General features: G+C 37.7%; 1 protein-coding gene across 3 annotated transcripts in view; it reads right to left on the bottom strand.

Moving 5' to 3' along the window:
* Positions 1–33: 33 nt before the first annotated feature.
* The window catches only part of jarid2a (jumonji and AT-rich interaction domain containing 2a), a 33920-nt gene continuing 19102 nt past the window's right edge, over positions 34–14851 (bottom strand). The window contains exons 6-18 of one of the 3 annotated variants that reach the window (XR_013799185.1): positions 14078–14241; positions 9685–10672; positions 7389–7867; positions 7203–7295; positions 6982–7100; positions 6333–6403; positions 6084–6198; positions 5885–5990; positions 4739–4997; positions 4535–4659; positions 3433–3610; positions 3132–3239; positions 34–1818 (exon numbers count right to left, since the gene is read on the bottom strand). Coding sequence is in view for 2 of the 3 variants with exons in the window: in XM_079624591.1 (XP_079480717.1) it covers positions 1660–1818; positions 3132–3239; positions 3433–3610; positions 4535–4659; positions 4815–4997; positions 5885–5990; positions 6084–6198; positions 6333–6403; positions 6982–7100; positions 7203–7295; positions 7389–7867; positions 9685–10672; positions 14078–14241 (2888 nt within the window). In the remaining variant the exon portion in view is untranslated. The remainder of the gene's footprint in view (positions 1819–3131; positions 3240–3432; positions 3611–4534; positions 4660–4738; positions 4998–5884; positions 5991–6083; positions 6199–6332; positions 6404–6981; positions 7101–7202; positions 7296–7388; positions 7868–9684; positions 10673–14077; positions 14242–14851) is intronic. The other 2 variants (XM_079624591.1, XM_079624592.1) reach the window with 2 other exon arrangements.

The raw sequence follows: 14851 nt of genomic DNA, 5'->3' as shown, positions 1-14851 counted from the left end.
ATCTGTGCATCCCCACAAATAACATGAGGCCAGTACATTTTTGGAAGGATTGACAAGTGATTTATTTATTAAAACAAAAAATATATAAACCTGGAAAGAAAAAAAGTAACCAAAAAGCCAATCTCCACTGGACTGGAGGACTGAGTAACAGTGCATACAAATAAACAGTACAAGGATCAGGAGTATCACTATAAAATGGGGTGAACAAAAGAAAAAGAAAAAGAAAAAACATTTTAAGGCCATAAAAAGTATACAACCACATTTTGGAAACACTTCAGTTTTTTTTTTACCTTAAATACAAGTCTGTCATTTGGAAAGGGGTGACTACCATGTGTGATTACAGGACTTTGATACAGTCAGTGCAATGGGTAGCTAGGCCTATGACATAGTTTTCTTTTGGGTAAAACATTTTTCCTTTCGAATAAAAAAAGTAAAGCTAAAAAACTAGGGATCACCACTATGACATACTTCTCAGTGATTTAAGCAGCACTTATTTTTTGTATGTTTTTTGTAGCAACCCTGTTAACATCTAATTTATATCGATGAAGAAACCAATGTAGAAGTAAGGCTTTTTCTTCATCTCGAGACTCTCTCATCCAAACCCCTAGAGACCCGAACTCAAAGGCTCAATTTACTAGCATATAAACATATTTGGGGCTTTTTTTCATTATTGTTGTAAGATATTAGTATTTCGCAATAATATTCTATGAAAACAAAAGAATATTTAAAGATTTGAGAACAGGTGGAGAACCAATTACAAATATAAAGTCAGCGGGACAAAAGTTAGTGGGATAAAAGGGAAAGTGCATTTACAATTCAAATAGTACAAACTGCCTTCTGCATTAAACTTGTTATTTGTACTCCAAAGATTTTAGTAAAAGGCCTCAAAATGTGCTTTTAAAAGTGGGGAGTCTCCAGGTGGGAATTCGCGAAGGAAATCTCTGATCGGTGCTGTCAGAAACGATCACGGGCTTCTTCACATGTCAGATCTATGTAAAAGTGTCAAGCCTGTACAGTTTTTTTTTTTATATATATATTTTTTTATGCAGCTGTAGAACCGAAATGCCAGTAACTACGATACATGTACCGTCTGACGTGCCGGCTGTAATCTTACATGTGCGCTCTTGTTCCTGACAGCATTAAGACGTAATAAACATGAGCCCAAGAGACAAACAGGCGGTAAGGGTGATGGAGAAAAGTGTCACTACAGCACCAGTTAAACACAAATGATAGGAATAGTATAGGATATATTTATATCTATGTATACGCATATCTATACTCGATTTAATGCTAAAACAACCCGAAAATACTCATCTAAAAACCAATCTCAATACTAGTGCAAAAGGTTTCGTGCTTGTTGAATGAGACCCAATAGTTTATGTCAGGTGCCCTAAACAGTTGTGTATTCGCCCCCTTGCATTTGCCGCAAAACACGATGTAACATTTAACCTCCGTACATTCAATAGCCTATATTGGACTAACCAGCCAGTAACTACATGTATCTGTAATACAAAAGTGCAATATAACAGCTTGTTGTATTGATATTATACACAAGGTACAAAGAGTATTGAAGAGAGTTTGTACACAAGTATTAGGAACACCTGATATAAAAGGAGACCCGCAGGAATGTCGCTGACGGTCTGGTCTGGTCTGGACTGGTTAGGAGCGGCCGGAGCTGGAGAGGGGGACCAGCGCTGAGCTCTTGTTCCTGGGGCTTCGTTTTGCTGGTGTCTTGCTGGGACCCACGGCTTTCTGCTTCACTCCACCCTTCTCCAATGCTCTGCCACTCACTCGATTTACCAGACTGTTGATCTGCTCCTGTGCAAAATAGTGTTTGAGAAGTTAATGCTAAACAGTGTACCGGAATAGTCTGCAGTATACACAGCATATTAATTAATAATACAATGCAATGCAATATCATGTTAGAAGATTTATTTGTTATTCCTTATTAGAAGGCCAAAATATTTGTCACAAAAATTATTGTATTTTTTTCTTGCCACTGGCTGAATTTAACATGGAATTAAGTGAATTTATGCATCACAACATTATAATGTTCAGTATTAAAATTGACATTCATTTTAAGATTTGCTAAAGATCACATTGTGTTAATACATTTTTATTTATTTATTTGATTCATTTTTCGACGACAGCAAATACCTTTTTATTTATTTATTTGATTCATTTTTCGACGACAGCAAAGCAATTAAATGTAAAAATCAAGGAAATGAGCATACACTACCGCGCAAAAGTACTTTTTTTTTTTTTTAAAGAAAGCAGTTACAAAAGATTTATATTTCAATAAATGCTGTTTTGTTGGAACTGTCTATAAGAAATGTTTCTTGAGAAGCAAATCAGCATATTCTAATGATTTCTGAAGGATCATGTGACACTAAAGACTGAAGTAATGATGATGAAATGTCACCTTTGCTATCACAGGAATTCATTTACATTTTTTAAAAAAAGATTAAAATACAAAACAGGTATTTTTATATTTCTGTTATTTGTCCATAGAATGAAAATCAATGCTGTATGGAAAAATGTCAAATTTGTCATTGTTAGTTTGTGTTGCACAACACAAAATCTGATATTTTGAAATGTCTCTATTTTTTGTCCATACAATGAAAGTCAGTGGGGTCTAATTTTTTTTTTTTAAATTGTATCATCAAATTTAGAATTTTCTACAGAATGCAAAATCTGATATTTTTAAACATATCTCTGTATATTTGTCCATATAATGAAAGTCAGTGGGGTTCAGAAAATTTAAATTTTGTCATCAAATTGTGAGTTTTCTACAGAACGCAAAATCATTTTTAAATAATATTTCTCAATGTTACAATTTTCACTGTATGTTTTAATCAAATAAATGCAGCATTGCTGAGCATATGAGACTGCTTTTTCTTTTTTTTTTTTTTACATAAAAAAAATCTTACTGACCCCAAACTTTTTAACAGTATAGTATATAATGAAATATTTTTTTTTCAATTATTGATTTTAGTCTCCTTTTGGTTTTAATTTTAATAGAATTAACTGTACACTGTCTACTTTTTGCAAATAGTGTCTAACATTAAATCATATTAAAACTAAAATCAATTCCAAACGTATCAATGCACTCGCTGTAGAGACTAAAGTACCTCAGTGTAACGAAACATCATCTTGAGACCGCGTGGAGACCTGCGCTTCTGGATGTATCGAAGAGCGCATTCCAGACAGAAAACTACATTATCACTCTCGTGAACAACCTGTTGAAGACGACACAAGGAGAGAATACAGCATTTATGCTAAAATTACTTTTTATAGCATAGCTAGAACAATTAGCCTGGGGAAATTCCTTCAGAATTGAATACAGACCACTTTAGGGCACTTCAACTTGTGATTATTCCTTTACACCCTGAAATGTAGAATATAGCGTGATGAGTATTATTGTATATTTACCATAGAGAGGTAACACAGATGCTGACACACTTGGCAGCGCCTGTCAGACGTGTCTTCTGTAAATTTCAAGCGTTGCTGCTTCTTCTTGTCTGCATGAGACTCGCAGTGAGTGCCGTAGCGTGCAGACAAACGGAGCCCGGCCTCGAACAGATCCTCGCGCTGGCTAATCTCTGCATCCCTGAAAGAACGGAACAGGAATTTTACGCAACATTTCTGAGAATCAGCCTCAACTAGCGTCAACTAGCACTTAAAGGGTGCTAAAAACTTAAACTTCATGTTGTGTCGAGCCTTCTTCGTGTTTTTAAAATAGCGATTTTGATGCTATCATAGAAGTGCCCCATGCACTCCCATTCAAAAGGCATTTTGACCTAAAACGAAAATACGGTCAATCTTAAAAGTGGCGTTTCCATTCTAATTTCCGGTATGCTTTTACACAAAAGTTTAACTCGGGTAGATAAACAAAAAGAGCCTAGGTTCAATTTTGGCAACAGTTACCCTTTAAAGAGCTTTAAATACACTATTAATTGTATAACACTGTTAAATGTAATCTCCAGCAAACCTCAAAATGAATAAACATTTTTCATACAATACATTAGACCATTGTGATAATTCAGTTGAAATATGTAAAACTGTCAAATTAACTAAATTATTTTAAAGAAATTTACTGTATAATTATATATAATTTACAGGTTTATCTATAAGTGTTATTTTAGCATCTGTTATATTATAATAGTTTGCTAATATTTGTACGGTAAGAAGCTTTTTTTTTCTTCATTTTATGTAGTTTTAATTGAATCATTAGTTTAAGTTATTTTAGTACTTTAACCCTGGAAATGAGAAATGTTAAAATAATATGTTTACATTTTTTATTTCAAGATTTCATGATTTTTTTTTTTTTTTTTTTTTTTTTTTAGTTAACGGTAATAACCATGATCTGTGTGATCAGGATTTTAATATCGATGAACCTCTTAAAACTCTTTTACTCAGCTCAACCAACCTCAATCCACATGCAATTACAAAAACAATGGTCATCCAAGAAAGGAATTCGATTTTGGGCGAACTCAATAAGTCAAAAGCAGGCTGTAGGATGTTTCAGACAGACCTGAGATCTTTGATGAGACTGGAGACTGCATTCATGAGCAGCTTGTTGTCCCGCTCAGATGTAGTGATCTGGTAGAGCAGTTTCTCTGTGGAGAAAGGCTCCTCTATACGGCGCCTTTTAAGGTCCTGCAAAGCAAACGCGACACACGAGCGTATTCAGAGAAAGCGCCGTACTCCCACAGGAATTAGGCAAAACCTCACTTACAAAAATATAGCTCTATTTGAGTTAAACCAAGTCAAGTTCCAGCTGGCTTTGTCCGTCCATGCGTCGAGTCTCTCACCTTAGCTGCCTCGTAGCCCAGTTTCATCCACTGAGGGTTGGCGAAGTGCACAGTCTCTGAGACACTGTAGCCACAACACACCTTAGACACAAAGGTCCCTGGGAAACATACCATGAACTGACCACTCTGTTGCACTGTCCGGTACACTTTCACCCCCTTTCGACGGAGCACCTCAGGAGAAATCTGTCATTGAACATCACGTCAAACCACATTCTCATTTTAATTACAGAATGTCAGTAAATTGAATGGGATAGTTAACCAAAAAATAATTAAATTGAGCTATCAACAGAGCACAAAAGATTATATTTTTTGAAAGATTTCTGTTTTTTGTCCATGCAATTAAAGTCAGTGGGGTCCAAAAATAAACATTGTCATCAATTTTTGAGTTTTCGACAGACCACAAAATCTGATATTTTAAAACATATATTTTTATATAGATATATAGAACTATATATTTTATATAGAACTGTATTTTTGTCCATGTAATGAAAATCAGAGGGGTTCAGAAAATTAACAAAGAGGTTGAGTAAAATTGATGACAAATGTCTATTTTTGGGTGAATTATGCTTTTAAGAGAAACCTAATCTAATACCAGCAATATTATTGATCTGACTGCTTTATTGATGAAATTCAATTATTTAATAATTGATGACCTTTGCAACGGAACTGAATCAACACTGAACTGACTTCAGCTGAACAACAGCCGAAATGCATCATTTTCCTGTTATCACTGTAAAGCGCTGTATAAATAAAGGTGACTTGACTTGTTATCCAGAAGTAGGTTACTCTTTATTTTAAGGTGTCCGTGTTAATTTACATTTAATAATTACCGTAACTACATGTCCTTACTATAGTTAGGATTAGGGTATGGTTTAGAGTTAGTTGCATGTAATTATGCATAATTTATAGTTTTCACTACAGTAACGTGTAACAAGGGTACTGTGAAAAATAATGTTACCCAGAAGTACCCAATGTTCAATGTTCACCTCTTACCAGTAACGTGTAACAAGGGCACTGTGGAAAAAAAAATGTTACCCAGAAGTACGCAATGTTCAATGTTCAACTCTTACCATAATGTTCCTCTCAAGCATCTCCAGCCCTGGAGTGCCGTTAGCTTGTAGCAGTGTGTGTACTACTTTATCAAGTTTTGATTTCTCTTCAGCTGGAATACAGTACCTGAAGAAAAAGAGACATTTACTATGGAATAAGCCATATAGGTTCAGTTTATACCAGCTGTAAAGAATGACAACAAACTCTTTAAACTCTTACCAAATGCAGTCAGCACCAGTGTGTAGGTAATCGATGTACGGAAGGCTGTTCTGGTCCTGACACCAGCACGAGGTAGAAAAGACCATGCCTATGTTCAGCCAGGGGATGGTCACTCCTTCATGCAAACACAAACAGAATGTACAAAATGCCTAATATTCAAACCATTCTAAATGATCTAGTATGGGAATATAATTTAACTCTTGATCATCAAGGTGTTTTATTGTACGCATTAAAGTTTGGGGGCGTTACCTGGCACAGCACCAAGATGACGTAAGATGGATCCTGAGTTATTGGAAAGGACAGTAAGGTTCCATCCGTGCCTTGAGTACAAGACAAACAAATCAAAGTCATGCAAACAATATTTTATGCACCAAAAGCAGGGTTAAATGAAAACATTTGTTTTTTAATTATCTAGATTTTACTATAAGTTTGTATTTTTCAAGCACTTAATCGTTTTAATAACACTATTACTTGTATTATAATTATAATAGAAATTATAAATGTTAATGATGCTAATTTACATATACATATATATAAATATATACAAAATAACATATTTTTGATACCACAATATATCAGACAATGCTAGACATTAAATCGTGCCTTCTCATTACGCTTACTTTTATACTAAGATTTTAAATTTAAGGTGTGGTCAAAATTAATAATATTTTTTCATACTGTACATTATAATCTTGAGATGCCTGAATTTACTTAAAATTATTTATTATAGCATCTAGTAAAACAACACTTTAAAAGTGTGAACTAAAATGAAAATTACATATAAATAATACAACAATATAAAATGAAAAATATAGTTGGTAATTGATCCCTGTTGCATTAAGTAATGTTAACAAATACAACCTTATTAAAAAATATTGACCTTTTTCTAAACCCTTACTTTGAAAATGGCTCAGACTTGCCCACAGGAAATCCACTCCCATGAGTCTTAGTGTCAACTCTCCCACAGTGCACAGCAACATGGCACTCCTTTTCCTCAACCAATCTCCAGTACTCCTTCTGTAGCAACAGAGTAAGAAGAGGGCATTAACAAGACCGGAAAACCAATCACTGATTCCTGCTCATCAAAGCGAACTACAGCTTGTCAACATGAAGACGTACCTCAACCTCAGCAGTGTCTGGCTCTTTGCTGAAGCACATGTTCATAGTATTCCTGGCTGCCCTGTAGAATGTTGTCAAAGAGAACGATTTCCCCTGAGAAAGACAAACACTGACCGTCTACACCAAAGACTGATCCTTAACAAAAATGTTTATCCCAAACTGTATCCCAAAATTATGCAGATATACCCTGTATATGCACTTGTGTTGTTCACTTATCCCCCCTTCTTCCTCCCCTCTCTTCTCTAGTCTTCTCTGCCGGGTGGTTTTCGCCGTGGGGTCCAGCTCTCTGAGGTGCTCGCGCGCTCCGCTCCGGTGCAACGCTCCGTTCACCAGACCGTTTTTGGGCTCGCAGCGTGGAAGCAGAAGAGCGGCATGCTGGGATGTGTCTGCCTGGCCCTCTAGGGGCCCACTTCTTCTCTCCAGGGTCTCCTTTTCTGCCATCACTTCCTTCTCCAACTGGGCCCTCTGGGCTGGGGACAGGGAGTCGTAGGAGAGAAGGTACTGGCAGTACGCCTCCTGAAGTTTGGCCAGCCGGTCTTGAGCCGAGCGCGGGATGCCCAGCAGATCGGCGAGCCGGCCCCATGTCTTCAGGTCTGTCACCTGCTGCATGCCCCCCATCTCATTTAGGATCTGGAAGAATCTGGCCAGGTCCAGCTCGCAGCCGCCTCAAAGGAAGCAAAGATAATACAAATAGGTCACTACGTATTGCGGTCTCTTTAATTTTGCTTCACTTTTATCTCTAAATGTGTGCGCACATTACCCATTAGTCACAGGCATTCAAACAGCTCACGGTAGTGCCAGACTTGTCGCTGTTTGAGTGGCACATTGAAACTAAAGAAGGATTTGAGGTTGGCAAGAACGCAGCGGTGCTGATGGTTTTCCCCATTCAGTCAACAAGAGACCAGACTGAGACGTCTATCTAAGTCTTGGCTCTAGACGCACTGTGTAATCTCATCAAAGGAAGCTGCCCTCGCAAACATGAGCTCACTAATCTGTGCAAACTGGACAGGTCAGTGACTGAATGACCAATAGATATGCATTTAAAATACAAGTGAAGACAGATGAGATCCTGCGTATCTGAATGTTAATACAGTATAAAACGCACTACTTACTGTCTGAGCTAACACATGAATCAAATCCATGACTCAAGCCTGTATTTAACAGAGAATTTAATGTAATGCAATAATAATAATGCAAAAAAAATAAGTGTTTTGTAATGAATAAACATCTTAGTTGGGGTGACACAAAAACTTAAACTGATAAATTCACACTAAACACAAAATAACTCAAATAGAACCGAATTAAAACAGTGATGAACAGAAGCATTTGACATACATTACTATTTTCTGCTATTAAAAAAAATATTTAGAAGAAACAGATTTAAATAGAATGGATCATACTTTCTAATGCTACATATGAAAGAGAGGAGCGTTTACGACAAATTGATTCACTAGAAGAAATCCTTTTAAATGTTTCAAACTAAAGCCGAGGTTTCATTAAAGGAATAGTTCACTTCAAAATGAAAATTCTGTCATCATTTACTCACCCTCAAGTTGTTTCAATCCTGTATAAATTTCTTTCTTCTGCTGAGCACAAAAAGAAGATATTTTAAAGAATGTCGGTAACCAAACAGTTGATGGACCCCAATGACTTCCATAGTAGGAAAAAACAAATACTATAAAGTCAATGTGGTCCTACAACTGTTTGGTTACAAATATTCTTCAAAATATCTTATTTGTGTTCAGCAGAAAGAAATGAATTCATACAGGTTTGAAACAACTTGAGGGTGAGTAAATGATGACAAGACTACAAACTGATTCATTACAAAATAATCAAACTTTCCAATGCTACATGTGTGAGAGAAGCATTTAAGGCAAACTGATTCACTATACAGTCAAAATCTACATTTGTGACCCTGGACCACAAAACCAGTCACATGGAGCAATTTTCTGAAATTGAGATGTATACACCATCTGAAAGCTGAATAAATAAGCTTTTCATTTATGTATGGTTTGTTAGAATATGACAATATTTGGCAGAGATACAACTATTTGAAAATCTGGAATCTGAGGGTGCAAAAAAATCGAAACAAAGAGAAAATCGTCTTTAAAGTTGTCCATTTATGTTGGCGATTGTGCTGCATTCACTCACAAAAATAAATGTTTTATATATTTACAGTAGGAAATTTACATAATATCTTCAATGACCATGATCTTTACTTAATATCCTAATGATTTTTTACCCGTGTGACTTGTGACTGGTTTTGTGGTCCAGGGTCACATTTGAGGACGAATGGATTCATTACAATGAATCAGACTTTCCCATGTTACATATGAAAAGCTACACTACTTACACTATACAATATAGCTACACTATCTCACACTAGATAGTTTTAGTTTGTTACTCCCCAACACTTAGACTGTCTTAGACTGTCAAATATGCCCACAAAACTTTGCTCTGGATCTCGTGCAGCACTTCATACCTATAAGTGGAGGCTCTTCCATGTTGATGCCTTGTGTCCGCAGGTGTCTCCTGATGCAGGCCAACCGCTGTACATTCGGGCCCCAGCGTCTGCCCAGCTTGTGCACATGCTGCACGTACGAGACGAAGCGCATCTCCTCTTTAAGCTTACACTCGGGATGCCAGCCCGCTGGCGGAACAACCCGGTACACCCCGAACGCCTCGGCTTGCCCCCGCACACACTCCATGTAAGCTAGCGGGTCGCTGAACTCGCGTGTGCCGGGATAGAAAACGGGAACCTCCGTGACCTCCGCACTGCGCCGGCCTCGCTCTTTAGGCTCAGCTGAGTTGAGGGACTCAGTCGTATTAGAAGGATTGCCTTGTTTTAGAGCATTGCTTGTTTTGGGGGCCTCTGATGGTTTGGGGGAGTTGGCTGGTTTCGAAATGTCTCGTGTTGAGGTAGTGGGGCTGTTCTTGGCCAGAACGGTGGCTTTACAGTGCATTTGTTTGGTGAACATGAGCTTCCCCGCCGTGGCCCGCTTGGGCCGCTGCGATCCTGGTCCCGGAGTCTCCTGAGCTGCTTTCCTACTCCGCGTCTCCAAGGGAACCACTTGCAGTTTGAGCCTCTTAACCTCGACCTCTGGTTCAGTCAGACTAACCCCGGCCAGCTCCAACTGCCTCTTTGACTGTCTCAGTCCGTTTCGTCTGGGTGTGAAAGTGTCCGTCCCACACAGCCTCCCAGCGATTGCTGGTGATAGCACCTGTTTTTGCATCTTGGCGTGGCTGGTTTGGGATTTTCCTGAGTTGGAGTGCGTGTGGGTGTGGCGTGTGGGTGTCTGTGTGTGTGTGTGCGCGCTCAGGCTGAGCTTGGCCTCTTTGAGCAGTCTGGCTTTGGTGTAAGTCACGTGGCCCTTGGGGTATTTCACAGCTTTGGTCGGGGGAGTACGGAGTTCTCTCGTCTTCCTAGTACTGATAGCGGAGGCTCCTGATGTTCCGTTCAGTTTGACGGGCTGAGGGATGACAAAAATAATTGTTTTGTTATGTCATTTATTTACACTGTACAAAACTGTACAACATACTTCAAGCTGCTGTGTCATTTTTCTATTTTTTATTTTATCTGTTTTAAAAAGTTTTTAGAAATGTATTTTTTGCATTCATGTTGGTGTCATATGTTTAAAACTTTCAAGAAAAGTTTCAATTTACTGACTCTTGGTGTTTAAAAAATATATAATTAATTATTAGTTCATAAATATTAAAAACACCACATTTTACATCCTGGACTAACTTTGCCTTGTCAATTTGTCTGATATTTTAAGAGACTCACAGACAGGAATCTTTATGATATAATTTCCTGTTTTATGCTTTTTTATGTTTCTGCATGTTGGTTGCACCACATGACTTTGATTTTGCGGACAAATATGAATAATATAATATTCATTGTTTTGTTAAGATAACAATAAATAAATAATAAACCATAAATAATTACTTTTTCCCCAATTTATTCTCCCCCCAAAAAATATAACAATGTATTTTAATACAAAAAATAAAACATGCTCCTTATAGATGAGGTGCATTCAAGTCACTGTATGAATAAACTGCCATTTTAATATTAATATTACAAATTAGTGTCATGTCATTGACCCTAATCTTTACATGTATGCATTTGACACGTTTATCCAATATAAATTACATCTCTTTCAATCAGCACATGCATTCCCCGGGAAACAAAACCATGATTCGGTCACTGTTAGAGCCACAGTAAACACTGTGGTTTCCTGTGCTACAACATGAGTTTGACATTTTGATGATTTAAAGGCAAGGGCTGAGAGTGTTGTTGTACAGAAGAAGCATACATTACTTCCTCAAATTCAATACATAACAGCAAACTCCAATTATTCATTCTCAGAGTGGCCACATTCTTCCACTAGGGGGCTCAGTGGAACAGTTCTTTCATTTTTTAGGGAGCTCACGCACGTGACCTGGGCCATGTATGTTCCATCTGCATGTGGTGGGGGATGGGAGAAAATTAATTTGTCTCAAAAACCAAAGTTCTTGACAGAAACCACAACAGATCTACAAATGGTCCACCACATAGAGAGACAGTTAATGTTTACAAGAATGGGACACAGTCCAGAGTATGTGGTACGTCCACACTCCACTGGTTTTGATTGTGTGTGGAGAGAGGGGGGGGTTGGGTGGAGGAGAGATGACATCATGTGTTGCTATAGGCCTGCTGCAGGATAGTAGGGAAGGGTAAAGCTAACCGTATGTTGCTCTGAGTCCATAGAACGCTCTGGCAGGAGGGGAGGAAATTTTGATGAACACTCACATATTGGTCTACATAGTCTGAACTGGCTGAATTAGCAGACAGGAATACAGGCAAATGGCACTGAAATATAATGTTGTAATAGTGTGTGTGTGTGTGTGTGTGTGTGTCTGTCCAATATTTCTTGAAAGTGTAACCATTTTTATTTTCAATTATTCATCATTCACTTACAGTAATGGTCATTCAGAGATCAGCTAAGCATAATGTGGTGTATAACTGCAACTAATATCAGCATATGAAAATAAAGCTTACCACAATAAGAGATTCTCAATTATAAAATGTGTTGTAAGCTGGCTATGTAGCTCCTACAAAGAAGCAGGATTTTAAGGTATAAATAGCAGAATCTGTCATAAAATTAATTATATTCAACATTTATACATTTAAAGCCCTAACATCCCATGGTTTTTATTTATTTTTCTATTTTTGGTGTCACCACAAATTAATTTTCCTGTTATCTTGATATAACAAAACTTGTTTTCTTAAAGGGATAGTTCACCCAAAAATGAAAATTCTGTCAGTAATTACTCACCCTCATGTTGTTCCAACCCCGTAACACTTTTGTTCATCTTCGGAACACAAATTAAGATATTTTGGATGAAATCTGAGAGCTGCCTCACTCCTTCATAGGCTTCTAGGCAATTTAATTCTGCCGGTCCAGAAAAGTTAGTAAAAACATCATTAAAATAGTCCAAGTGACTATAGTGGCTCAACCTTAAGTTTATCAAGCGAAGAGAATACTTTTTGTGTGCGCAAAACCCCCCCAAAATAACGGGTTTATGCAACTATTCATTTTCTTCCATGTGGGCCTCTGACGCGAGTTCATGAGAGCGTCACGACGCATGCGCGAGAACTGAGAAGATATGACACAGATGGGTCTCGATGTAGTGTTTAAAATGGTTCTAAAGTGTGCAATTCGTGGATTTCCGAAGCGTGAGAATCCATCGAGAAAACGTAAAAGTGCCTTACCAATGCCGCAAAATAAATGGCTTACCTTTCACACTTTCCCATCAAATGATCGTGAGCGTCATCTTCTCAGTCCTCCTCGCGCATGCGTCGTGACGCTCTCGTGAACTCACTCAGAGGCCCACACGGAAGAAAATGAATAGTTGAATAAAGTAGTTATTTTTGTGTGGGTTTTTTTGCACACAAAGAGTATTCTCGTTGCTTGATAAACTTAAGGTTGAGCCACTCGGACTATTTTAATTATGTTTTTACTAACTTTTCTGTTTGAAATCGCTGGAGTTTCTGACGTCACAAAATACCTTGTAGCCAATCACGTCAACGTGCCAGTGGGCTTTAGCCTTTTATTACTATGCTGTGAAGCAGGGGAGTCTCAAGAGAAGCCAGGTTATCCCGGTATTTTTTCTGTTGATATGAAAAAATCGGGTAGATTTAGCGGGTGTATGATGTATATTACGATGTTATGATGAACTATGCCTTTCTCCACTGACGTTCTGAGTTGTTCAAAGCATATCTAAGGATGCTGATTTTAGAAGGCAGACTGAGATGGCGAATGACAACATGGTTTGTGTAACATTAGCAACACATTATTAGCTGTTTGACAACAAAGTCAAGCAAATGGTTTATCATATTAATTACCATTATGTGTCTGACGTTGTAAAGAGCGACACCATTGTGCTGCATTTACTACAGTAAGTTGACAGAGTGGATCTCTGAGCTGACGCGAGTGAGCGGAGGCGGGGCTCACTGGATGTAGGATGTAGAGTTACATTCAAGCTATTTTAAGACATGAAGAAATGTTTCCCACAGGAATATTTTGTTAAATATGTCATTTTGGTGATCAAAGATGAGTTATAAGGGATACAACTTTTGACTACTACTATTGACTTTAAGATCTCAATTTGAATGTCATTTTTTCTTGGAATGTGCAACTTTATTGTGGTAGACACTATAGTGATTTTGAACATGTGGTCAATTTCTCTGCTAGCCAGCTCAAGGGATTGGGACGTCTGGACGATGTTCGACAGATGCTGGTTTGCAGTTGACCAGAGAAACGGTATTTTGGTGTTTTGTTTTTTGTCAAAAAATAATAAAACAAAATAGAATAAAACCAAAAATCAACTCCTACCTGTTGTTTTTGTTCTTGTGCAGCCCTGTTGGGTCGTAGATTGTGTGTAGTGGACGTCCTAACTGATGCTACAGAGTTCTTCTCCTTCCTATGGACCCGGTCTCTCCCTCTGGCTCTCATACTGCCTCTGTGTTCCTCAGCAGCTCGCGCCTGCCCGTTAAATACTGGAAGAGGAGAAGCACACAGCACAGATCTAAAGTTAAATCTTTTAGCTCACTTTTTTGGTGTATGTATGCACACTTAATTTCTAAAATTCTAAAGAAAACAACAAAAAATTGGGCATATTATAAAAGTTGCAGGTGTATTTATTTAGATTCTTTTGTGTCTATTTTATAGGGTGCATTATGGGTGCACACTGATTCAAACAGATTGTTTCCCTCCTGTGAACTAAAACAAGTGATTTAGTACTGTAGTAGAAAAAAGACCCAGGTTTTTTTTATGCTTTCTGCTGAATGGTCCTGCTGTACCTTACTGCTCTGCGTTCCACTTTCTGTGCACTTGACTTGTAAATTGCTCTTATAAAAGAAGACTGCCAAGCAGCTAACAGAGTCTACATAGAGGCCTTGTCTAACACATGAGAATTTATGGGATTTTAAAGCTCAAATATTGTAACAGCAAAGCTGCTTATAGCTCTCAAACTAACATCAATAAATCACTGAAACCCAGTGACACAAATGACTGAATGCCATAAAAAATGCTCACTTTTTAAAAACAGCTGTGTTAAAGACTAATGCCTTGCTTTGACTGTAAGAACAACTTAATATTGTGTGAAAA

This window comes from Phoxinus phoxinus (assembly GCF_949152265.1).
Source record: "Phoxinus phoxinus genome assembly, chromosome: 10".
Classification (NCBI taxonomy): Eukaryota; Metazoa; Chordata; class Actinopteri; order Cypriniformes; family Leuciscidae; genus Phoxinus; species Phoxinus phoxinus.
This window is presented reverse-complemented; position numbering and strand designations above follow the sequence as displayed.